At 47.4% G+C, this 26,782-nt stretch overlaps 1 protein-coding gene across 1 annotated transcript in view; it reads left to right on the top strand.

The window, feature by feature from the left end:
* Positions 1-26,782, top strand: part of elp2 (elongator acetyltransferase complex subunit 2) — an 81,840-nt gene that overhangs the window by 16,447 nt on the left and 38,611 nt on the right. Inside the window, exons 11-12 of the mRNA XM_063185967.1 lie at positions 22,848-22,976; positions 24,819-24,992. Coding sequence (XP_063042037.1) covers positions 22,848-22,976; positions 24,819-24,992 — 303 coding nt within the window. The remainder of the gene's footprint in view (positions 1-22,847; positions 22,977-24,818; positions 24,993-26,782) is intronic.

The following is a 26,782-nucleotide window of genomic DNA, read 5'->3' as shown; positions in this document are numbered from 1 at the left end:
TCTGTAATTGGACAAAACTTTTGGAAGCTCTCAGGTCTCCTAGGGGGGTTTAACCCTCCCCTCGGTGTATAGCATGAGTGGGCGACAGAGATTGCTGCGTTTCCACCTTGGATGCCTTCTCTAATGTCGGCAATCTTTTTATTAAAAAATCTAGCAAATTCCTCGCACTTGGCATGTGATGCTGCATTTAGGTTGTTATTGCTATGTGTTGGATTAAGCAGGTGGTCAATAGTGGAAAAAAGAACTTTCGCATTATGCTGGTTGTCTGTTATGATTTTGGAAAAATATGCTTTTCTCTCTGAGCGTACCGCATTATTGTAGGAGGAGATCTCATCCCTAAGGGATTGTCTATGGACTTCTAATTTAGTTTTCCTCCAAAGACGCTCGGTTACTCTGCATTTTCTTTTTAAGGCTCTAAGTGAGTCATTCATCCAAGGTGAATACCTAGCTCTGGTCCTTGTCGTCGTTCTAATTGGAGCTATGTTATCTAGAATTCCTCTTAAGTTGTTGTTGAAGCTATCAACCATTTCATCGGGTGTGCAGTGACCATTTAGTAGGTCGCCCGATTTGATGAGGTCTGAAATCTTAAGCTCAGCAGAGGCATTAATGCGTCGTCTGTGAATGACATTGTTGGGTGTGCTAATTTGTGTTGAAATGTCAAAATCAAAAAACACACAGTGGTGGTCGGAGAGGCCGACGTCCGTGACCGATATATTGTTGATATCAAGCGCATGTGAAATAACAAGGTCAAGTGTGTTGCCTTTCCGATGGGTAGGCTGTTCAGTGACATTCTGGACGAGACCGAATCCATTTAATGTGTCTAAGAAAGACTTGGCTATTGCGTCATCTGATTTATTTACGTGGATATTAAAGTCGCCAGCAATTATTGCTTTATCATAGTTAGTAAGTACGTCTGACATGAAGGTGGAGAAATCAGATAGAAATGACGAAGAGAATTTCGGTGGACGGTACAGAACAATAATAATCAGTTTGAGGTTTGCTTGGACCCTCATTGCCATGTATTCAAATGAAGAGAAAGAGCCCAGATTCATCTTAGTACAATTAAATTTGTTGGAGAAAAGTATGGCTACGCCTCCGCCTCGTTTATTTGGTCTCGGGGCGTGAAGGAATTTGTAATCGGAAGGGCAAGCCTCAATAAAAGTAGCCGCCCCGTCGTCTTTAAGCCATGTTTCGGTAAGAAGCATGAAGCTTATGTTTTTGTCCGAGACCAGCTGGTTTACTACGAAGCTTTTGTTGGTCAAGGACTGCACGTTAAGTAATGCAGCATTAACATTCAAAGTAGTAGAGCTATTGTTTATGCGTTCAGGTGCAATCGTAATTAGGTTGTTGTGTACACAACCAGAGGGTCTACATCTGCGAGCTTTCCTACGGGTAGTGACAGTGTGGATAGCTAGTGGAGTACTCTCTGTTGGGCACGCAGTGTCTAAGTTGGTGTAGTGCTTTGGATTTAAAACACCTGTTAGTCAATCCAAGGACCGATGGGCTTCGAGGGTCAGCTCTAGGTTGGTCGCGAGGAGACGAGCACCAGCTCTGTTTAAGTGCCTTCCATCTCGTGCGAAGAGGTTTCGGCGGTTCCAGAAAGCGGAGAAGTTGTCAACGTATTTAGACAAATATGTATTATATTACATAATTTATTTATCAGCCACGTATTCGCGGCACCCCTGTTGTGTGCTCTGTTCATCTCTCTTCCTCATCTCTCTCCCTGTTGAGAAACACTGCTATAGACTATCAGTAGGGACACATAGCAGGCGAAACGAGAGAGGCAAAATTCAGTGTTCTATTCGGGCAGCTCAACAGTCATCAGGTCGTTGCGGCGAATCAAAAGGAATGGAACAGTTATGTTGCTGATTTGATTGGGCCACCGCAGGAGAATTTGCTCCTCATTTGCATAATATTACACTTGATTTAATAATTTTGCTCCTGTTCACTTGTTTTCACTTGCCTTCGCCTCTCTCATAGGAATGAATGGCGAAGTTCGCTTCGCTTGGCCAAATTCGCGTCTGTGTCCCTACCGTATGACTAGGCTTTTCCACACCGGCCAGGCACGAGTTTACACTGAAAAAGAAGGGATTGCTTTTTTCCTAACCGACCTGTGATTTATCGTTTATGTGGCAATACAGTGGCTTCTGTCTGATAGCCTCACATCATTGGTAGGAATCCGCACAGTTGAAGGGCAAGCGGCACATTAGTTCCCAGTATTTCAGCTCCAGCACTGGGCTGGCTGATTAAGAAAAGCTTTTCTTTGCAAAGGCAGGTGTGTTCTGACTGACTGTCATGCCAAATGAACCTGGCTCTTTGGTGTAGCGGTCAGAGCCCCAGTTTACTACCCCAGAGGGTCCGGGTTCGAGTCCCGGCTGGGCAACTTTACTCTCCTTCGCTACACAGCATTGCCCTGGTGTGAACCAAAGGGCATTGGCTTAGACATAAGTCTGAATGTTTTGCGAGTTCTATAATTCCCCAGGTGGGGTTAATTTTTCCATTTACATCCGTTTTATGCACATTTTTAAACTACAAGCTGTATGAATATGAAAAAACTATTAGATTTAAGTATTCCAAGATAATGCACATTTGTGTAATGAGAGAGGGTGTGATCCACGGAGTCCAATACCCTATATCAGGTGTGCATGATTTATTAGGCAGCTTTGTTATCCTCTGGTAAAATGAGCCATAAAATATTGTCAAATATTCCGTCGATCGGTGAGGTTGATCGGTAAGGTCAATCAACTAACAATGAATGAATAAATCGATAATTTGCATCCCTAGCCGAGACTCCAATCCAGGGGTGCATTTCTCAAAAGAGAAGTTGTTAGCCTGTTAGCAACTTCAATAGTTGCCAATGGGAAAATGCATTGAAAACAACAAAGTAGCTAATGTAGTAAGCAACTTCGGTTTCAAGAAACGAACCCCAGGCCTTCTGGATTACTAACCTGAGGCTCTGACCGCTACACTAAGTTAGAGCAGTGTTTCCCAACCTTTTTTGTCTCGCGTAACCCCTAAGCCCCTAAGTTGTGCCATGAGTACCCCATAATTACTGTTCTATATCACTTTCTCTGTCCTAATGTGCCTGCTCCATACATTTGTCGTAGTAGTAACATTTTTCCAAGTACCCCCTGCAGTGTGCTCGCGTACCCCTAGTGGTACACGTACCCCTGGTTGGGAAACACTGAGTTAGAGCACACTCACAACAACCCCTACTAATGATGATCAGGTCACTCCCTCACAGTTTCCCCTTTCACACCCCATCAAGGCAGCCTGTGGTCAATGCTGCTGCCTTGGGAGACGTCAGCGAAAGATAAGGAAGGGCGAAACAGTGGGGAACAGCAAGGCTTTGGCATGGCTCCTGAACCCCCCTCCCCACCCCCCTCTCTCTTCTCTTTCTCACACAGTTATCTACATATACATACACACACTTTTTCTTTTGATCTTTCATCTTCCACCTCTCTATCTATCTCTCTGTCTGTCTCTCTCTCTCTCTCTCTCTCTCTCTCTCTCTCTCTCTCTCTCTCTCTCTCTCTCTCTCTCTCTCTCTCTCTCTCTGTCTCTTTCTGTCTGTCTGTCTGTCTCTCTCTCTCTCTCTCTCTCTCTCTCTCTCTCTCTCTCTCTCTCTCTCTCTCTCTCTCTCTCTCCTGTCCTTCAGACCACCTCTCTACTCTCTCACTCAATCACCACAGCAATGCAGTAGCATCTCCTCACTCTGCTGCCCATCCCTCTCCAGCCAGCCTCTCAGCAGGAACCCCTCAGTCTTGGACCATTCAGGAGGAGAAACATCTGTTATATCACACACACACACACACACACACACACACACACACACACACACACACACACACACACACACACACACACACACACACACACACACACACACACACACACACACACACACACACACACACACACACAGATACACACAGATCCACTCTCGTAGTGTGCAAAACTTGGCAGGAACATCAGGCATACTGTATTTCCCTGCGTGTGTTCCTCTGAGTTGTACCTACAGTATGAAGGTGGAAGCAGGGCTGAGTTTCTGGATGTGATGTGATGGGTGGGGTGGGGTGTGTGTCACCCTCCCACCTTTCTTTCTTTCTTTCTTTCTTTCTTTCTTTCTTTCTTTCTTTCTTTCTTTCTTTCTTTCTTTCTTTCTTTCTTTCTTTCTTTAATGCCTGTTCACCCCACCCCCTGTCTCATACCCTACTGTGCGAACGAACGTGGAGGGTGAAAAGAGACTGGTGAATCCCTCATATCACACGATAGCTGAAGGTCTTTGTACCTGAGGTAACTTCCTTTCTCCTATAACACACACACACACACACACACACACACACACACACACACACACACACACACACACACACACACACACACACACACACACACACACACACACACACACACACACACACACACACCTCGCTTGATGCCTCGACCTCAAAGGCCTCTGCTACATCTCACCTGCTGATAATAAGCCTTTTTTTTCTCCTCCTCTCTCCTCTTCTCTTCTTCTTTTCTTCTGCATTGGCATGACGACAGAATAGAACAGTTCTGGCTTCTAGAACTGATCAATAGCATTGTCTTTCCTTTGATCCTTTTGCATGCAAATGCTACAGTGTGGATTTTTTCCCCCTCTTTTTGTTTCTTTGTCTTTTTGTTTTTCTTTGCTTTTTTTTGCTTTTTGTTTGCTTTTTCGCACAACCAACGCAACAGCGGGAGTGTCACATAGCTGCTAATCAAGCCTGTGTCACTGTCTTGCCGTGCGAGACTTGCTACCACGCTGCCTGTTACCCCTTTTTGATGTGGATACAGTATACCTGTTATGATGAATGATAGTTCTTTACGGAAAGTTGTAGCCACTGTGGGGCATCGGTAAGAATGCACTTGAAGAAGAAGATGTTCCAGAGGGATTGGGTATTTATTAAATAATAAATCAGTAATTACACAGTTGTGTCATTATCTGTATGTGTGTGTGTGGTTTCTGAAAGGGAAACAGAAATAACATAGGAGAATAATTACTCCTAAATACAGTGCTATAAGAAATTAGCATCCATATAGCTTCACAGACAGATATGCAATAGCACAGCCTACAATAAGCTAAACCCAAAATGCTCCATTAATAGTCAGAAATATAGCAGGTCAAAACGCCACTGTTTCCCCTCATAATCTACTCAATAATCATTACAAATATCCGTTATACACATATCTCAACCCTATAAGCATGAATACACAGAATATCACGACGGCAGATAAACTGTTACATTGTAAACCTCGCGGTTACCTCGCGCATAATAACTCGCGGTAAAAGTTTACTTCCGCGATTGACATTAAACAATGTCTACACATAAATCCTGCGTAATACTACACAATGAAACATATAAACAACAAATAAGCACTTGTACTTACAGTTCTGGACGCACACAAGACACAAGGTAAAGAAATAAACTGCTAACTAAGCATATGGATGAAGCAGTAAAACATGGCGACCTCGCTCCAAACTTTCTGGAATATTACTGAGAGAGGCATCGTTCACGTGCCTGCTCGGAGGAGGTGCGCTCTGATTGGCTGATTCTCATACTACTAAATATCAATCTGGCACATAGTCAGACCCTTTGTCACAGCCGCCCCCAAATTTGTCCCATCAAATTTGTCACTTGTGGAAGGGCTGACGAGTGTCCATGTCAGGAAGGTCAGGAAGAGCAACGAGGCGTGCCACGGGCCTGGTGTAGGTCTTCTCCTTCACCTTGACGACAGCAGTGCGGACTCGTCCGTCGGTCCCTGGGATGACGCTGGTGACACGACCAACAGGCCACAGGGCCCTTGGCAGTTGGGGGTCCACCACCATCACGACGGTTCCCGGCTGCAGCTGCGATGGGTCCTTGTGCCACTTGGACCTGGTCTGCAGTGACGGGAGGTAGCGCTGGATGAAGTGGCTCCAGAACTGATCTGCTAACACCTGAGCATGCTTCCAGTGGCGGCGGCTCAGCAGATCAGACTCCGTGTAGACGACTTGGGGGAGTGAGGGATCCAGCCGCCCCATGAGGAGCAGATTAGGTGTCGCGGGGTCCACATCAGCAACATCTGTAGAAACGTAGCCAAGAGGTTTCGAGTTCAACACCCCCTCCACTTCTATCAGCACGGTCCTCAGGACTTCTTCAGGAACGGGCTGAGTCTGAATTGTGGGGTACAGTGCGGCCTTGACAGATTTCACTTCCCGCTCCCACACGCCTCCGAAATGTGGAGCACTTGGAGGGTTGAACTGGAACTGGATCTGGTACTTCGCGAGGTGATCTTGGAGGGTGGCGTGCATGGCTTTGAAGGCTTCTTGCAGCTCTCTAGCACCACCACGGAAGTTCGTCCCCTGATCCGATAGGAGCTCTGCAGGCTTGCCTCTCCGTGCAATGAACCTGCGGAGGGCCATAAGGAAGGAGTCTGTGTCGAGGCTAGACAGGACGTCCAGGTGCACTGCCCGGGTTGTGAGGCATTTAAACAGGATACCCCACCTCTTTTCATGACGACGGCCCACTTTCACTGTAAATGGGCCAAAGCAGTCCATTCCCGTAGAGAAGAATGGGGGCTTCATCAGCCGCAGCCTTGCTCGTGGGAGGTCTGCCATTGTGGGCACAGATGGCATAGCTCTCTTCATCTGACAGTCTGTACAAGCATGCTGATGGCGCTTGACAGCTTCACGGCCTTGCAGGATCCAGTACTTGCGACGCAGCTCTGCAAACAGGCGCTCTGACCCTGGGTGGAGCAGACTCTCGTCGACGTCCTGAATGATGAGCCGGGTGACTTTGTGCCGAGGGTCCAGGACCACTGGGTGGATGGCTTCCAGGTCCAGTTGGTCGCTGCGGCGAAGCCTCCCTCCGACACGAATAAGGCACACAGTGTCATCATACTCTGGGGCTAGAGCACGTAGCCGGCTGGTCGTTGACACTAGCTTGCCGGCACGTAGCAGGTCAAACTCCTCCGGGAAGCTCTCCTGTTGGGCTTGTCTCAGGACTTCTCGCTCCGCATCCCTGTAGTCCTCAGCCGAGTCACTGGCCTGGTCAGTGGCCGCCCCGTGATGGGATCGCACAACAGCTTCGACCATGTCTTTGAGAGAGGAGAACTGGTGAGCAGTAGAAGGCGATGAGCTCTGAGTAGTCGTGTTGAGGCAGCAGACTGTAGGTTTCCGCATCTCAGCAGTGTCCTCCAGCTCCACTGTGGCAGGTGTCTTCGGCCAGAACTCTGGTGATTGCTGCAGGAAACCTGGTCCTTTGTTCCACCTGCTGTCCTGGCTCAACTCAAGCAGTGTCTTGCCTCGTGTGATGTCGTCTGCTGGGTTGTTGGCCGAATCCACGTACCTCCACGCATGGACATCAGTCAAGTCCTGGATCTCAGCTACTCGCGTCCCGACAAACACTTTATAGCGGCAGGAGTCAGAACGGAGCCAGGTAAGGACTGTGGTGGAATCGGTCCACAGCACGACTCCATCAATGGGCAATGTGAGCTCTCGCTGTAGTAGGGAAGCCAGCTGAGCTCCGGTCAGCGCAGCACACAACTCAAGCCTGGGCATTGATAGCTGCTTCTTTGGGGCCACTCACGATCTTGCAGACAAGAAAGACACCTCCACACGGCCATCAGGACTCTTCGTTCTCAGGTAGGCTACAGACCCGTATGCCTTTTCAGACGCGTCTGCAAAGATATGCAGGTCTCTCTTGCAGCTGGAGATGTCCAGCTCATGGCTCACGTAGCACCGGGGTAGGGAGATCTTTGAGAGATGCTGCAGCTCCTCTTCCCATTCCAGCCAGGGTTGCAGCACATCCTCAGGAAGTGAGGGATCATCCCACTCCCTTCGCTTGTTCCACAAGTGCTGCACCAGGACTTTGGCCCGTGTTGTGAAAGGGACAATGAATCCTAAGGGGTCATACAAGCGGGCCAAGACTCTGTAAATGTTCCTCATGGTGGGTATAGGATGGTCTGGCATTTGGTACTTGTACCTCAAGGTGTCCGAGTTGCAGAGCCAACGGAGACCTAGAGCTAGCTCCTGTGGATCAGCACTGGACTCGTTGAGCCATAGCTCACTGCTCTCTGACCTGGCTTCTTTCTGCAAATGGCTGATCGAGTCAGGGACGTTGCTTGGCCATTGACACAGCTCAAATCCTCCAGAGGCCAGCAGTGAGGTGACCTTGTCTACGAACTGTCGAGCTTCGTCCACGGAGGGGATACTCTGGAGGCAGTTATCAACATAGAACGACCTCTCTATGGCCACCCGAACATCCTCGTCTTGCTGGCTGTGGTCAAAGACGTGCTTCTGCAACGCGAAGGTAGCACAGCAGGGGCTGCATGTTGTGCCGAATGGCAAGACTTGCCAGACGTAGGTGTTCGGTGGTTTCTCTGTCTCCAGGTTGCGCCACAGAAAACGAAGCAAGGGCCTGTCTTCGGGGAGTAGCCTCACCTGATGAAACATGCCCTTGATATCGCTGCTTACTGCAACGGCATGTTCTCTGAAGCGCAGTAGGACGCCGATCAGGCTGGAGCTCAGAGTAGGGCCTGGCAGCAGCAGCTCGTTCAGGTTGTCTCCTTTGTACAGGAATGAACAGTTGAAGACAATCCTGTTCTTGCCGTTGTGGGACACCATGTGGTGCGGTATGTACCACGATTCTGCTGCACTCTTGAGCTCCTCTTCTGGCACCTTAACTGCGTAGCATGCCTTCTCCAACTTGTCGATCTCTGCACAGTACGCCGCTGCACGCTCTGGGTCTTTGGAGAGGCGTCTCTCTGTGCTGCGAAGGTTAGCCAGCACGGCTTCTTTGGGTGCATGCAGCTGTGGCATATTCTTCACCCGTAGGAGTGGAGTAGCGTATCGCTGGATACCATCGATGTCGATGCGAGTGGGTCTTCTCTTCCAACAGGTGGATAGCATCCTGATCCTGCCTGGAGCGAGTGACCAGCTTCTCACTCCTATAGGGGAGAACATCCAACTGCCACAATCTCTCGACACTCTGCAGGAGCTCAGTAGAGGGGGAGAAGGTTGACAGGTGCATGCAACTCTGTTCAGTGGGCTGTGTCTTCCTCTGCACAACTGGCCCTTGTAGTGTCCAGCCTAACCTCGTATTCACCGCTGCTGGAGTCCCAGGGGGTCCTAGGCGCACTGGTTCCACTGGGGTGACGAGGTGAGGGTGGTCAGACCCGATCAGGAGCAGAGGGCGCACTCTATCTAGAGCTTTGAGCGGGATCCCTCTCAGGTGCTTGTGCTTCCTTTGAAGATCCTCCATCGGGTATGAGTGTTCTGCCAGACTCAACTGCTCAGCTGTAAAAGCCTGCTGGATCTTGAAGGACTTCTTTGGCTGGTCCACTGGCGATATGGAGAACGACACAGTGGTGCCATGTAGGACTCTGAGATCTTGGCGGACTGTCCTCAAGGCCAGGTCCTCGGGTTGGCCTGTGAGCTTGAGGCTGTGGGCAGCTGCGGGGAGTAGAATGGTCCTCTCCGAACCGTCATCTAGGATGGCATACGTCTCTAGGGCGTGAGGGCCATTCTGCAGTAACACTCTGCTCACTTTCAGGAGTACCTGATTGCAGCCTGATCGCCTGTCCAAGTACAAGACGTCGTTGACGGTGGGTGTGCTAACAAAGCAGGTTAGGTTCTCTGTGGCAGGCTTCGCATTCCCATCATGCGGGGCAGACTTGGTGTTCACGTCATGCAAGGCCTGCAGGTGTTTGCCTTTGCACTTGTGACACTGCATCTTCAGACGACACTGAGCGGCCTGGTGCAGCCTGGCACAACACCAACATCTTTTGTTCGCCTTGATCCACGCCATCTTCTGCTCCACTGTGAGCAGCTTGAAGTTGGCACAATGGTCAAGGAAGTGCTGGTTGTTGTTGCAGAATGGGCAATATGCAGTTTTCTCTGCCGGCTTGGCATTGGAGGTTGGCGTGGCTGCTACTGGGGCATTCTCAGGCTGATCCGTGGTGTGCAAGATGCTAGTGACTTTGGCACCCTTGCTGTCTTGACGACGGTCAGTCCTGGACTTTGCCTTGCCTTTCTCCTCATGGTCCCGAGGCTCACACATAGACTGCTGCATCTTCAACTCGTAATTGAGCCAGTCAGAGAAGTGCAGGAGGGTAGGTATGGTGATGCGCTGCGGGTAAAGGAACCTCTTGAACTCCGCTCTCATGTCGTGAGGTAACTTCGACAGGAGCCTGGATACGTGTGAGCCACAGCAGAGCTCGGTCTGTCCACTCTCACCAAGCTGATTCAACAGGCCTACCAGCGATCTTACTTGGAGGGCGAATCTCTTGAAGCCTTTGGTGTCGCCGTGTGCAACACTCTGGGCATCCATGAGGTCCGCAATGTGCCTGAGGGCCAGCTGGTGTGGCTGTCCGTAGTGCTCTGTTAGGCTGGCCATGGTATCCGTGTAGGGCTGAGGAGAGTTGGTGTATGAGTCGGCGATAAGCAGAGCGTCTTCATACTTTAGATGATCGACCAGTATCTGGAACTTAAAGCGCTCTGTTGCGTCCCTTGGCAGCAGGTTCTCCAGTGCATCCTTCAGCCTCGCGAACTCCCTTGGGTCACCTTTAGTGAATGGAGGGATTTTTGCCTTTGGCCCACGGTACACACTCTCCCTCTGGGGGGCAGATATTGGCTCACTAAACTCTGACTCTGCTGGAGTGTATGGTTGACAATACTCTGGTGTTGGTACCCTGGGTACTGGCGGTGGAGGTTGAGGCAGCACTGGGCGCGGCTGAATTGGGTGCATTTCCCTCATGAGCGCTGTAAGTTCTTCCACTAAGTCCTTCGCCGGAGAGGCTGGCTGCTCCGCTTCCTCTGCTATGGGAGGTGGAGGCAGTGGCCAGTCACCGTCATCTCCTGTAGGCAACACATATGCACTGGGTTGAGCAGGCGGTGGCGGTGGCGGTCCAAAGGACTGGGACCAGTCATTTTCTTGCTTAATAGGACGCAGTGTTGGATGTGGGGCAGACCTCTGCAGAGAAGGAGGAGGGGCAGATGGCCACTGAGGCGGTAAGTGTGGTAGTGCAGCACTGGTGTCAAGGCGACTGTGCAGGTCCGACATCTGTTGCTGCATGCGCTTCTTCCACAATTCTATGCAGAAAGGCCATGACGTCAGGAGCAGCTCCAGTGATGGGCTGACTTTGTGGCACAGCAGGTGTGCTCTGGTAGAGGGGGGCAGCTGGTTCAGGTAAGTAGGCAGAGTGCTGTATTCCTGATGCCTGTGCTGCACCATACTCTGCATTCAGAGCTGGAGGTGTGAGAGGCGTCATCCTGGCGAATCTCTCTGAAGCTCCCTCCATGCTATGATAGCGCTGTTGCCCTGGTAAGTAAGCTACATCATGAGGGGGATAGTTGGACCGCTGTAGGGCTGGAAGGGAGACGGCATAGTCGTCCATCCAGGCTGGCTGCCTTACTGTACGGCGGGGGCGCACATCTGCAGGCGGCGGGCTCCTTCTCTGGTCTGGGAACATCTTCAATAATCCACAGTGACTACACTATCCTCGCTGGGGCCTCCAATTTGTTATGATGAATGATAGTTCTTTACGGAAAGTTGTAGCCACTGTGGGGCATCGGTAAGAATGCACTTGAAGAAGAAGATGTTCCAGAGGGATTGGGTATTTATTAAATAATAAATCAGTAATTACACAGTTGTGTCATTATCTGTATGTGTGTGTGTGGTTTCTGAAAGGGAAACAGAAATAACATAGGAGAATAATTACTCCTAAATACAGTGCTATAAGAAATTAGCATCCATATAGCTTCACAGACAGATATGCAATAGCACAGCCTACAATAAGCTAAACACAAAATGCTCCATTAATAGTCAGAAATATAGCAGGTCAAAAACGCCACTGTTTCCCCTCATAATCAACTCAATAATCATTACAAATCTCCGCTTTACACATATCTCAACCCTATAAGCATGGATACACAGAATATCACGACGGCAGATAAACTGTAACATTGTAAACTCGCGGTTACCTCGCGCATAATAACTCGCGGTAAAAGTTTACTTCCGCGATTGAAATTAAACATTGTCTACATCAATCCTGCATAATATTACACAATGAAACATATAAACAACAAATAAGCAGGTGTACTTACGATTCTGGACGCACACAAGACACAAGATAAATGAAATAAACTGCTAACTAAGCATATGGATGAAGCAGTAAAACATGGCGACCTCGCTCCAAACTTTCTGGAATATTACTGAGAGAGGCATCGTTCACGTGCCTGCTCGGAGGAGGTGCGCTCTGATTGGCTGATTCTCATACTACTAAATATCAATCTGGCACATAGTCAGACCCTTTGTCACAACACGGGTGTTTCTTTTTAATTAGGAGAAAGGAAGTGCATGGATTTTGTAGTGACAGGATCAGGAGGCTAAAGTTGTAATATTTTACAGTCCTTGTCTTTTCCCATAGTGGATATGGTGTTGGTTAGTTAGGGCCGTGGTTTTCAAACCTTTTTTGAACAAACGTAACCTTGACCTCATCATAAGCCTCCCAACATCCCCTTGACCTCATCAGAAGCCTGCCAACCCTTAGTATTGAAAAATGTAACAGACTAATGACCCCCCAATGGGAACTAAGCCCCTCCCCCACTCAGCTGTATCCATCTCAGCGCCCCCTGGGGGGCTGTGGCGCCCCTGTTGAGAAACACCTAAGTTAGGGTGAGCTTACCCTACTGATGTTCTGAGTGTAGGCTGCACCCTGAACACTGAATGTGTGGTGAAGGTTCACATGATGAATAATGGCCTGGTCTTGCTCTCTCTCTCTCGCTGTTAAAGTGAATATTATATGATCTGGGAGCACACTGTGTGTGTGTGTGTGTGTGTGTGTGTGCGTGTGTGGTTGTGTGGTTGTGCGTTTTAAATCAAAAACTTCGGAGAAGCCTTTGAACTGACAGAGACCCTGCCTACAAAGGAAGCTAGTACGAGTACACACACACACACACACACACACACACACACACACACACACACACACACACACACACACACACACACACACACACACACACACACACACACACACACACACACACACACACACACACCAGCACTGCTGCTCCTCCTGTATCCACTGCTAATGACTCATTCTAACAGCCCCAATTGACGAGCATGCCGCTCCCAAAATTGGAGGAAGCAAAATACATGCTTGATACAAATTTGACAAAAGAGTGATTATTAATACATTGGGCTGCATGCTGAAAAAAGGGAGAAAAAGAGAGAACGCTCTAAAACCTGGAAATGACTGTGTGTAGTTGGATCTGGAGACAGTATCTTAATTCTTCTTTCAGACGTAAGGTTTGTTTGGCCAGATTATGTTATTTTTACGTGGTTTAAAGGACCACTTCAGTTAATTTCAATATGCTGTTGTATTTCTCATGCTACCCTTGACTTGTCAGTACCCGGAAATACCACATTTTTCTGAGATCTGAGCTATTCTAATGCGGACAGCTTTTGTTTACATTTTTGAAAATCTTTACATAGGCCTACTCCAAATATTTTCCCAAAAGGTATCGCTGTGTATCTGCTGATGTTGCGTAACCTTTTGGATGTTTTTGAGAATAAATCAAGATGTGTTTTTTGAAATGTAAACAAACACCTGCCCCCATTACAATGACCAGGATCTCGGAAAAGACTGAAGAAAGAAAAACAAATCTCAGGTACTGACAAGTCCAACTGCATGTTGAAATTGGCTGGAGTTATCCTTTGATGATAAATGCTTGTAGTAGACAGTCTATGACGTTTTTAGAGAATTATTCATAGATACTCTTATCAATAAAATGAATATCCAGGAATTCCATGTAGCAATGTCGAAAGAACGCATGGCAAAAAGAGAATATCGCACGGGCAGGAGCTAAATGACCATGTAACAGGTGTGTAGCAGGAGGCATTACATGTCAACTTAGCACATAACATTGCTACTTAGGATGTCACGTTTTGGGGCTTATACATCTTTATTAATTAGATGGTGAGAGAGACGGGTAACAAGTGGAGAAAGAGATGGGGGAAGGATGGGGAAAAGACTTCAGGCCAGCATCAAACTCGGGTACTAGGGCTGGGTAAAATAATCGATATAATTGATAATGATATCGATCGATTTCATTTAAAATTCACATAATCGATTCACAGGGCACAAATTCGATTTTTTTTGTTTCTTTTTCGTTTTGTTCTTTTTGTTTACTTTAGGTCTATGGAAAGTACCTAGTAGGTATTAGTCAATTAGGCCTAGGCCTACGTATTACAAATTAGCAATCTGTTAACACTGTCAACTCACAGCCCTTTCACATTTTTATATAAAAATAGGCAACAGCAATCCTGGCACCAAGAAGGGAACGGATTGAATCGATTCGGAATGAATCGAATCGAATTGAATTGAATCGTGATTAATCGATCCAAAGCCCTAATAATCCAAGTCGAATCGATACAGAAACACGGCTGTGATACCCAGCCCTATCGGGTACCTGGTGTAATGGTACGGGACTCACTAATTCGACGCCCTTTCGGTACTTAACGCTTACGTCATACGACCCTAACCCTAACCTTAACCCTAACCTAACCCTCACCCTAACCTTAACCCTAAACCTAACCCTAAGCTTAAATCGCTTGTTTGAAATGTTTGATTACCATGTGACGTACCACGTAAGTACCGAGAGGGCATCAAACTAGTGGGTCCCGTAATGATACGGCTCACTAGCCCACTGAACCAATGTCGCCCCCAAGATGTCATTTAAGGAAGAATTTTTTTTAGAAGCATTTGAAATGTGTCCCATTATTACTGTTGTCCATCCCAGTATACCTGGGGGGGAAAAAACACTGTGTCAACGCAGACAGTCACCATTTCCCAATGTCAAGTGTAGCTACTAGCCTTGGTAGTGCGTGAAACGCCTAATGATTGGATACTCCGCAGAGTTCACCAAGGAGTATCCAATCACTGGTATGGGTGTTTCACTCACTACCAAGGCTAGAACACTTGACATTGGGAAATGGTCAGTGACTGGGCGAAGGAAACAGTATGGTAGCCCAGTGGGGGCCAAATCGACCACCTTCCCACCCCTCGCTGTGGCCTCCCCTGACACACACAATGACTAAAGACGACGTCAACGGCGTGCGGGCCGGCGGGCGGGCGAGTCAGAGTGGCAAATGACCAGCATCTCGGCGGCTAATTGTCGGCGTTTAACAAGGAGCCTTTGCCCCTCCGCACCCTGCTCCACCATGATTAGGCTAATTGGTCAAATTTGCCAGCAAGCTGCCGAGCAGTAGGGAGGCCGTGCACACCGCTGTTGTTGCGTGTGTGTGTGCGTGTGTGTGTGTGCGCCTGTGTGTGTATGTGCCTGTGTGCGTGTGCGTGTGCGTGTGCGTGTGTGTGTGACAGAGAGAGAGAGCAGTGGGGAGGCTGGGCACACCGCTGAGATGCGCTCGCCACACTAACGAGGCCTGCTGTCATTCCACAAGACCTGTGTGTGTGTGTGTGTGTGTGTGTGTGTGTGTGTGTGTGTGTGTGTGTGTGTGTGTGTGTGTGTGTGTGTGTGTGTGTGTGTGTGGGGGTGGGGGTGGTGGTGGCGGTGGGAGGGGTGGTGTGTGTGTGTGTGTGTGTGTGTGTGTGAGTTTTGAAGAGAGTGTGTGACGGGATAAATGTGTGTATTTAGGGGGTCAGTACACGGTAGCAGGTGTGCGTGCGTGTGTGTGTGCCTATGTGTGTGTTAGAGAAAGACTGTGTGTGTGTGTGTGGGTGTAGAAGTGGGACGGTAGCAGGTGTGTGTGTGTGTGCATGCGTGTGTGCGTATGTATGTGTTAGAGAAAGACTGTGTGTGTGTGCGTGCGTGCGTGCGTATGTGTGTGTTGGAGAAAGACTGTGTGTGTGTGTGTGTGTGTGTGTGTAGAAGTGGGAGGGCAGCAGGGGTTGGTCTAGGGGAGTCCCAATTCACGTTAAGACGTTAAGAGGAAGGGGTAAGGGAAAGGGCTTTCTACCCCTTCAAACCGAGATTTTCTGGAGGCAGACTTCAAATGGAGGGGTAAGATGGATTTCCCCAATTGCATTGTGAATGTTTTTAAAAAATGGCAGCGCCCACAAAAGCACATAAAAATAAGCATTTTCGCTGGAAATTACGGCTTTACAGTTGTAGTAAGTGTTGCATTGTATAAAGTTTAACATTGTCCCACTGAGTAATAGTCATTTTCTCTGTGAAATGCATGGCGATCGTGAAGGAATTGCGAGGGTCGTGGAACACCGTCGTACTTGTTTTAAGTGTTACCCGAGTGATACTGATTACAAGCATTATAGTTGGTTTAACCATTGAGAGGCTGGTTTTGAGTGGCATTGCGTGATTGCTGATGGGGTGTCTCAATTCCTAGGAGTTGCATTTCAAGCCCTACCCCTTACTGCTCTGTTTTAAGGGACAAAGGGTAGGGGTAGGGGTAGCAATTATGGGATTCAGCCTAGGGGTGGGTATTGGCAAAGGGTTCACGATTCGATGCGCATCACGATACACATGCCACGATGCGATTCTATCACGATGCATTGCGATTCATGTACTACTGTGATGCATTGCGATATTTACTTCAGTAAATGTGTAAAATACAGCTTATTTGTCAGTTGCTGTGTAGCTTTCATAAGTCAGTTCATTCTATTTAAGCATTTTATCATCTGGGAGAGAGCTTACATCACAACAGAAATATTACCTACTCTCTACTGAACAAAATCAACCCGTGGCAAATAGAATTTTATTGTTATCAAATAATCAATTGTCATGAATCCATGCAGTATATTGAGAAAATAAGTATCACGATACCTTGTCATGAATCGATGCATTGTATCGTGAAAGTAAGTATTGCGATGCATCGATATGACGATTATTTTGCACAGCCCTAATTCAGCCTGACTCGTGTCAGCCTGCCTGGCTACTGTGCTAATGATGAAAACTAAGGTGATGATGATGGGCCCTGCTGTGGCCAACTGGTAGGGCACTCACCTGCCATGCAGCTGACCCGTGTTCGATTCCCGGCCCTGGTCCTTTGCCGACCCCTCCCCGTCTCTCTCCCAATTTGCTTCCTGTCCACCTCTCACACTGTCCTATCAAATAAAGTTGAAAAAGATCAAAAAAAGAAAAGAAAACTAAAGTGATGAGAACTCAGCTGCACGGCCAACGTGATGGGAAACCATCATCTGGTTGGTAATGGCAGAATACATCTGGATTAGGCCCTACCATGGCTGATATGGTAGGGCACACGTTTACCACTCGGCCGACCTGGGTTCGATTCCCGGTCCGGGTCCTTTGCCAGTCCTTCCCCTCCTTCTCTCTCTCCCAGCTCGCTTCCTGTCTCTCCTCCACTGTCCTGTCTCACAAAAGCCAATAAAGACTGAAAAGGCCCAAAAAAAGTAAAAAAAAGTACTTAAAAATAATACATCTGGATTACATTACATTTAGCAGATACATTTTGGATTTACAGAAAGCATTTGGATACCTTCACCTTCGTATTTGCCTACTGCATTTTATTCTGTATTCTGGTTTTGTGGCAGAGAATGGCATATTTACATGACTGGCAGAAGTAATAAAAATCTGAATCTTTTTGGCTCTGGGGCTTTTGCAAGACAAGTGACTGGGAAGGCGACTTTGATTTTGTAACTGTGCACCCTTGACGTTCTCTTGTCAGATTCAGTATGCTCCGGTAACCACAAGCATATTGGTTTCTCAAGACGTCTCTCTTTTTCCATGTTTATTTTCATCGTACATCTCTTGTTTTTTTTCTCTCTCCCATTGACACTCGCTCTCCTGACTGTCAGGCCCATTGCAGTCTGGTCTCAGCAGCAGATCACACCTTGTGCTGCGTACGCGTTCGCGCTTTTGTTTGTGTCTTTGTCTATGTGTCCCTGTCCTTGCTTTGGGAGCATTCATAAAAATATGTCTGCTGTCGTGTGTCGTGCGTGTGTCTCTCTCCCTCAGGTCTTCAGCATTGAGCAGCTAAAGCAAATTCCCTTTCTCACACTAGTCAATCCACAACCGCTGCTGTTTTTATTTATTTTCCCTTTTGTTTTTCTCTGGCGTCTTCTTGTGTCCTCCCGGCCTGTAAAACATGAGCGATTGTCGCGCTCTGCCCGTTGGCCGTGATTTACTATCAACGCTCTGCAGAGAATTCGAAATCAATCTGCTTAATGTTGCGTCACTCCCCTATCTCTCTCTCTCCCTCTCTCTCTCTCGTTCTCTCTCTCTCTTGCTCCTCCAGGACTCCCTATCTCTCTCTCTCTCTCTCTCTCTCTCTCTCTCTCTCTCTCTCTCTCTCTCTCCCCTCCAAGACCGGTAGCTTGGAAGATACTGTGGGTCCGTTGTGACGCCAAAAGGTAGTTTTTAACGAGAGGGGTCATTAGTTCCGCTATATCGATGCTGTTAAAGGGGTATGCCACTATTTTGGGGCTTAATACAGTTAAAATCGTTGGCTGGGGTTTATAAAGGTGGTAAAGTGTCTTATTTTTCATGTTAAGCGTTGTCTTGCTTTAGGACAAGTTAAAAGAGGGAATATGTCGTTAAGCTAGTGAAAGTCAATGTATCCGTGTAGCATTGTAGCATGCTACATGGATACATTGACTTTCACTAGCTTAGCGACATATTCCCTCTTTTAACTTGTCTTAAAGCAAGACAACGCTTAACATGAAAAATAAGACACTTTTCCACCTTTATAAACCCCAACCAACGATTTTAACTGTATTAAGCCCCAAAATAGTGGCATACCCCTTTAAAGGGGTCTGAGGTGTGTGTGTGTGTGTGTGTGTGTGTGTGTGTGTGTGTGTGTGTGTGTGTGTGTGTGTGTGTGTGTGTGTGTGTTGAAGGGGTGGGGAGCATTTCGAAGGGCATTCTCAGCAAGCATCCTCAAATTGAGAGAAACGGCCACGCTATTGGCACTCAAATGCTATGACCTCTGTGTGAGAAAACGAAGGCACCCGATGCGCCCATTTTCACCCTAGTCTGTTCAATTGTCTTGAACCAAAGGCAATTGTCTTCTTGGAGAAGGCGTCACTTTTAATTATTTAATCTCTGAGGGTGCTGGGCTGGCCCCAATGTTCAATTCAATGTTTCAAGAAGGAGGCCGCACCTTGCGTAGCAGTGTTTTTTTTTATTTTTTTACTTGAACCAAAGGCAAAGGGAGTAAGAAGCTATTGTACAGTATCTGATTGTTTTAATCATGTATAGTTTTAATCATGTATCATCAACTCTCTATGTCCTGATAATGCTTTTTTTGACCTTTCCAATGCTTCAATTCATTTGACCGCTTATAAACAGTACATTAGACACATTTTGATAAATCTGTTGTCACTAAAACCGTGTTGGAGCAGACTGCCATTGTGGTACTCCTCTCTGCTTTTCCCTTTTTCTCCACGCTCGTTCGGTGTCGCTGCACTTACCAGGCAAAGGGTAGTGATCTCAGGGGTGCTCATGTTAGGGCACAGCCAACCAATCCGGGCACCCATCCCACTGCACATTGCTGCCATTAACCACTTTGCCTTACCTTCACCGGTGCATCACCAATCAAATGATTTAGCCGTTTATCTGTCACCAAAAGCGCATAGAAAAAAACTGCCATTACCTAACCAGTCAAATAGTTAAGGGTAGCGATCTCATGGGCAACTCTGCTAGGGATAGGGGTGTAAATCACAGCCTTCATGACGATACGATACGGTATCGATTTCTTAAATCAGGGATTTGATTTTTTTCCATACATAAGAATTCCCCACGGTACGATGTGATTCGGTTCGATTCGATTTTTTCCAATGACTTTTCCACTACTATTGTGTTATGGAGCTAGGGCATTGCACAGGGGCCAGCGATTCGATTCTTTTCGATTCTTGAGAATGCCCCACGATACGATACGATGCGATTCGATTAAATCGCCGGCCGATACTTCCGATATATTTCGATTTTATTTACATCCCTAGCTAGGGACGCACAGCCAACAACAACCAGGGCACCAATCCCACTGCACATTATTGCAATGAACCGTCTTGCCTCATCTTCACCGGCGCATCACCAATCAAATGATTTAGCCGTTTATCTGTCACCAAAAGCGCACCGAAAAAACTGCCATTACGATTATATTTGTCTCTGACCTGCTTGCCGACCTACAGCCCTGTGTGCCTGTTCTGTGCCATTGCACCGTCGGGTCGGGTTGGGTCAAGGCCAGTGTTAGGGATCTCTCCGGGGCACATCCAACCAGGGCACATCCAGCAAGCAGAGCAGGGCAGCCATCTCTCCGCAGACTGCTGCAATTAACCACTGCACCATTACACAGGAGAGGCGTTAATTACAGGCACATGATTAAGAATGTTTAAATCAATTTTAATGGCTCTTCCTACGTGACAGGTTTTCACACCGGTAATTGCTTGCTGGCAGCTCTTTATTTTTAAGTGCATAATGTTTTTTTTTGTTTTTTTTTTGCTTTCATTTAAGGCCTGTTTTGAAAACACGATGGAGTCATTCCATTAAAATGGATTTTGGGCTGTTTCCCTACCCACAGTAAAAGATAATGAGGCTGGTTTAAAATGCAAATCTGCCGAAATCCCAAGTTTTTAATCCACCAGATTTGTGAGGTGTGTGTGTGTGTGTGTGTGTGTGTGTGTGTGTGTGTGTGTGTGTGTGTGTGTGTGTGTGTGTGTGTGTGTGTGTGTGTGTGTGTGTGTGTGTGTGTGTGTGTGTGTGTGTGTGTGCTTTTTCCCTCTCAGGTCTCTGCTGGGCTTGTTTTTCCAACAAATTATGTTACGCTGTGTGTGTGTGTGCGTTGTAAGGATCTGGCCACGTGTGTGTGTGTTTGTGTTGTATATGTGTGTGTGTGTGTTGTATGCACACCCAGATGTGTGTACACATTTGTGTGTATGTGTGTCTACGTGTTTCGTGCCCTGCTAAATATCTACCATTAATATTCATCTAAATATAAACTGCAACAGATTAGCCTAGTCTAATATTCCCTAGCCGTGTGCAGCTAACGATCACTCCTGTGCTGTCTCAGTGGACTTTGACTTCCTGTTATTGCAGTGTTGTTGTTTTTATCCTTTCTATCCATTCTGTCGTTCATTTTTTATATATATAAAAAATATATATATATATTGTATCTATTCGCTCTGGGTCTCCCAGAATGATTTCATCTGGTACACCCAATCCAGGGTCGCTGTTTCTCGAGCCGCACCGTTTGTTGCGCTCATTTGTTTTAGCTCGACACACTGTGCGCGTAGAAGTATGCGGTAGCAACTGGGTTTTTTTTTTCCTTTTTTTGCGTGCGTACAGGTTTGTGTGTGTGTGTGTGTGTCTGTGTGTTTGTTGCGCTCATTTGTTTCCGTTTGACACACTGCAGTGCGCGTAGAAGTATGCGGTAGGCTAGCAACTGGTTTTTTTTCTGTGTTTTTTTTTTTTTTTTGCTTACATGTTTTTTTTTCCTTCTCCATTGTGGGGCGCATTAGTGCGAGGCCCCGGTGCAATTTATGCCTCCCTAACAGCCTCCCCGCTTTGCATAATTCCTGCGCTGGCACGCCGGTCGCTGATTTATTTGGCATCCCCTCTGCTCTGCTCTGCTCTGCTCTTTGTGCCGCTCCGCTTAATAATGGATGCCGAGATGGCGAACAGACGCCCGCGTCACCGACTGATGATTTTTTTTTTGTGGATCGTTTTTATTTATTTATTTATTTGTTTATTTAATTTATTTATTTTTATACCCAGGATTCGCGTCGGCCATTAATTAGATCACTTGCTCCACACACACTTGCTCCTTCTTTCTTCATCTTTTTTCTCCATCTCTCTGTCTGTCTGTCTGTCTGTCTCTCTCACACTCTCTTCCTCTTTCACCACTGATGCTTTTTTGTGCGTTGTTTTATTATTTTTTGTGGGGGTTTTTCTTTCTTTCTTTTTTTTTTTTACTCTGGATTCATGGCGGCCATTAATTATATTGCTTTCTTTCACACACTCCCTCGCCCTCGCTCTCTCTCTCTTTCTCTCCATATCTTTCTCTGTCAATTTCTTTCTCTCTCTCTCTTATCTCACTCATTTTTACCCTCACTGTTCTCTACCTTCTCTCTCCTCTGTCTCATCTTTCTATCTCTCCCTCTCTCTCTCCTTCCCTCCCTCCATCCCTCGCTCCCCTCGCCCCCTCTTGTCTCGCTCAGTCACCCCACCATCTTTTAATCTCTCTATCATTATATTGTAAGTTGAACTTTACAGATCTCTGATACTGTTTTAGCTGCAGTATGTCTTTGGTGCTGTCTCTCCCGTGTAGGAAGTCGGTTTCCTAATGGCCGAGGAGCCTGCTGGCTCATATCGTTTGGCTTGTGTTTCCTAATTGCCTGCTATTTTTCTCCCTCCCTATTCTCCCCTGTCTTCCTCCGTGCTCTTTTTCTGTGCCTCTGTCCCTCCATTTCTATCTATCTCTCCCTCTCTTTCTCCCTCTCTCTCTCTCTCTCTCTCTCTCTCTCTCTCTCTCTCTCTCTCTCTCTCTCTCGCATTCGCTGTCTTTCTCTCTCGCACTCTCTCCCTCACACCCTCTCTGTCTCTCTCTCTCTCTCTCTCTCTCTCTCTCTCTCTCTCTCTCTCCCTCTCCCTCTCTTTCTCCCTCTATCTCTCTCTCTATCTCTCTCTCTCCCGTGTGTGCCATCTCCTCACCTCCACCTCTGTGTCTTCTCTCTCCATCTCTCTCTCTCTTTCTCTCCATATCACTCTCTCTCTCTCTCTCTCTCTCTCTCTCTCTCTCTCTCTCTCTCTCTCTCTCTCTCTCTCTCTCTCTCTCTCTCTCTCTCTCTCTCTCTCTCTCTCTCTCTCTCCCTCTCCCCATCTGTGTGTGTCTGGTGCCCAGGTGCGAGTGGGTGAGGTTGGGGGCAACACGCTGGGCTTCTACGGTTGCCAGATGAGCCCAGATGGCTCCATGATCCTGGCACACGCCTTCCACGGAGCCCTCCACCTGTGGCAGCGAAATGACAACCAGGTGAGTCACATTACACACTCACACACACACAGGCACACAGGCAGGCAGGCAGGCAGGCACGCACGCACGCACGCACGCATGCACACGCACGCACACACACACACACACATTGGCACTCTCTCAATCATTAGCGGACCTAGGTGATTAACTTTAAACACACATACACACACACACAGGACACACATAAGTGAACACTCTGCTTATATCGTTAGGGGAATTGAATTGGTCTGACTAAAATGGTGGGTGAGTCACTCTACACACACACACACACACACACACACACACACACACACACACACACACACACACACACACACACACACACACACACACACACACACACACACACACACACACACACACACACACACACACACCATCATTTGTCAGCAAGTGGAGGTTGTGCAATTGTGTGAAGGTTGTGTGAAGACCTGTCATTCCAGGTGATGTGACAAAAGAACTCCATTTTCAATTGCTTTATGTTTAGGCTTCACGTTTCTCTCTATTATTTCAAGCCGTTTGCATTTAAACCTTGCAATTCTTGCAACCATTGTTGCTACTCTCCTCGTGTGTGCGCGTGGGCATGTCTGTGTGTGTGTGTGTGTGTGTGTGTGTGTGTGTGTGTGTGTGTGTGTGTGTTCGCTTGCACGTTGGTATGTGACCTGCATGTGTGTGTGTCACCCTGTCTGTCTCCCTGTGCCTCCCATACTGTAGAGTAGAGTAGAGTAGAGAAACTTTATTGATCCCCAGGGGGAAATTCAGGTGTCAAGTAGCTACATAAATAGACACACCCACACACACACACACCCACACACGCACACACACACACACACACACACACACGCCAAGAGGTTTCCCGATCTGGGCCAGCTCTGGCATCTCAGGCAGTCCAATCCCCAATAATGATGTCCTTCTTAATGTCCGTCTGTATACTGTTAAACAGTTGAATGGCCCATGGGACAGAGGACCTCCTTAGCCTGTCTGTCCTGCAGGTGAGGGCACGGAGTCTGTGGCTGAACAGACTCAGCTGGTTACTGAAGGTGGTGTGAAGGGGGTGTAGCTGATTATCCATAATAATTATACACTAGTTAGATCCGGTAGAATTATTTCACAAATTGTGATTGGAATAGAGGCGTTCTACATGTCACTAGGAGTGAGGGTATCCTCCAACACTCTATGAATGACTCTTCACATCTAATAATCACACCGCGACCAACGATACAAAGTAACCGTAACCAACGGCACTCAGCCTGCGACTTCGTGCCTGCGGCGAATCACACCCGTGAGGGTGTCCCAGAACAACCTCACTCCCACTCGTGTCATATTGCTTAAACAGTCCAGTCTGTTCAGTTAATGTTTGTCTGCGTTTGTCCTAGATTTGGCCCCTCTTTCATGTTCTACATCGGTCAGGTTGTGCAGCCTATGTCTGGACCTGTACCTGCATTGGTGGCAATTTTTTATTATGATGACCATGTATTCTCATCCTCTGCCACTCTGTGTGTATGTGTGTGCGTGTGCATGTGTGTGTGTGTGTGCATGCATGCGTGTGTGTGTGTGAGCGTCCGTGTTTGTGTGTGTGTGAGCGTCTGTATTTGTGTGTGTGTGAGCGTCCGTATTTGTGTGTGTGTGAGCGTCCGTATTTGTGTGTGTGAGCGTCCGTGTTTGTTTGTGCGTGCAGCGTCCGTGTGTGTATGTGTGTGTGTGTGTGTGTGTGCGTGCGCGCGTGCGTGTGCGCGTGTACGTGTGCGTGTGCGCGTGTGTGCGTGTGTGTGTGTGTGTGTTTGCGTGCGTGTGTGTGTGTGTCCGTGTGTGTGCGTTTGTGTTTGCGTGTCTCCTGTCTAGGATTCCGCCTGGAGTCCGGCGGTGGTGGTCTCGGGCCACTTCAGCTCTGTGCAGGACCTGAGCTGGGACCCAGACGGGGAGTTTGTGCTGAGCGTGGGCTCCGACCAGACCACTCGCCTCTTCACACCCTGGAGAGGGGCAGGGGCAGGGGGAGAGGGAGAGGGAGCCAGCCAGGTGGGTCCCCTGTATGGTCACTGACAGTGGTGTAGTCTACGTAGAAAGTGGGTATACGGAGTAAATTTCTAAATTTCTGGGATGTCAGTATACTCACTTAAAATTGATTGATCCATTGTTTTGGATAGCACAAATATATACAGTGTACCCACTCCAAAAATGCTCAAATATACAGACTACCCACCATAAAAAGTAGACTACACCACTGGACACTGACTGGTCACATCCTGGTCGCTCATTTTTTTTTTTTCCTAGTACAACGACGCCACAGATGGCCAAACTCGGCTTCTCATTGGTCAACCTTCACAACTTCCTGTGACAGGTTAGGGTTTAGGCATGGTTTTGGGTCTGGGCACAATTTCACAACAAATTTGCCAATACCTTGCTTATTTCGCCCTTCTTGGCAAAAGTAAGGAATCATAAACATTGCTTTCGTGACAGGTTACGTTTAGGGAAGGTTTACTGCACTTGCACTAGCGCTAAGCCCCACCACACCACTGATACTTTTTTGTGCGTTGTTTTATTATTTTTTGTGGTTTTTTTTCGCCTCTTCACACCCTGGAGGAGAGGGGCAGGGGCAGGGGGAGAGGGAGCCAGCCCGGTGGGTCCCCTTTACGGTCACTGACTGGTCACATACTGGTCAAACTGCACTTGAACAGACCAATGGATAGTTTAATAGACCAGTTGCTTGTTCTCTGTCTACAAATTCTGAGATCATTAAAGCAACACCAACCAGTCAGGTGGGTTTCCCTTTACGGTCTTTGGCAGAGGTCTCAATTCCACTCGCCTCTTCACACCCTGGAGGAGAGGGGCAGGGGCAGGAGGAGAGGGAGCCAGCCAGGTGGGTCCCCTCTATGGTCACTGACTGGTCACTCACATCCTGGTCAAACTGCACTTGAACTAGCGCCTAGGGCTTACCTTTTCTTTTTCTTTTTTTTAATGATATTTTTTTGGGGTCTTTTACGACTTCATTGATGATGGGACAGTTTGAGAGGTGGACAGGAAGCAAATGGGGAGAGATGGGCAGGGGTCAGCAAAGGACCCGGGCCGGGCCGGGCCGGTTGGCCACGGCAGGGCCCCATCTCTTACCTTTTCAATCATCTCTGGTTCAGCGTCTTGGCTCATAGAGCCACCGCGCCCAAGAAGCCATGAGTTCTAGGTGAGCTACGATGAGGAGGATGGGGGAGGGATGCCTTGAACAAAAGAGAAAAAGAAAGCGGGAGGAGGAAAAGAGACAGCTGGAATGATGAAGAAATCGCTTAGATATCAGACAAAAGAAAAGCAGAGATAATTCATCTTTAATTTATTGCCACGGTAAGCTGGAGCCAGCAGATCTCAAAAGAGAGAACAAATGAGAACCGACAGTGGCAAGTGCCATTGTGCCAATTCTGGATTAAGAGACAAGTGGGAAATCAAAACACAAAATCTATGTACAAAATCAGGTAAAAGAGTCAGGTAAAAGAGGGCAAAAACAGCAATGGATCAGGTAAATTGTACACACAATTTAGCAGAGGTGAAGTACTTGCTGTGTATCTTGGCCATTACAGTATAGTGGAATAACTGGTGTATAAACTATGTAAGATCATGTACTAGTGTTCTAATTGCATCAAAAAGTGTATGTCTATTAGGCAGGTCAACAATTAATCGATCAACTTTAAACAATTAATGCGTAATTCGATTTTTCTCTTAATTAATAGCAATGAATCACCAATTTGTCTGACGCGAGACCCTGGTGAAATGGTTATGTGAAGATTGTGTGTGAAGAGGGGAGGGAATAGTGGGAGCCTTTA

Source organism: Engraulis encrasicolus, chromosome 20 (assembly GCF_034702125.1).
Source record: "Engraulis encrasicolus isolate BLACKSEA-1 chromosome 20, IST_EnEncr_1.0, whole genome shotgun sequence".
In the NCBI taxonomy this organism is placed as follows: Eukaryota; Metazoa; Chordata; class Actinopteri; order Clupeiformes; family Engraulidae; genus Engraulis; species Engraulis encrasicolus.
The sequence above is the reverse complement of the archived record's forward strand: the minus strand, read 5'-3'. Positions and strand labels throughout refer to the sequence as shown.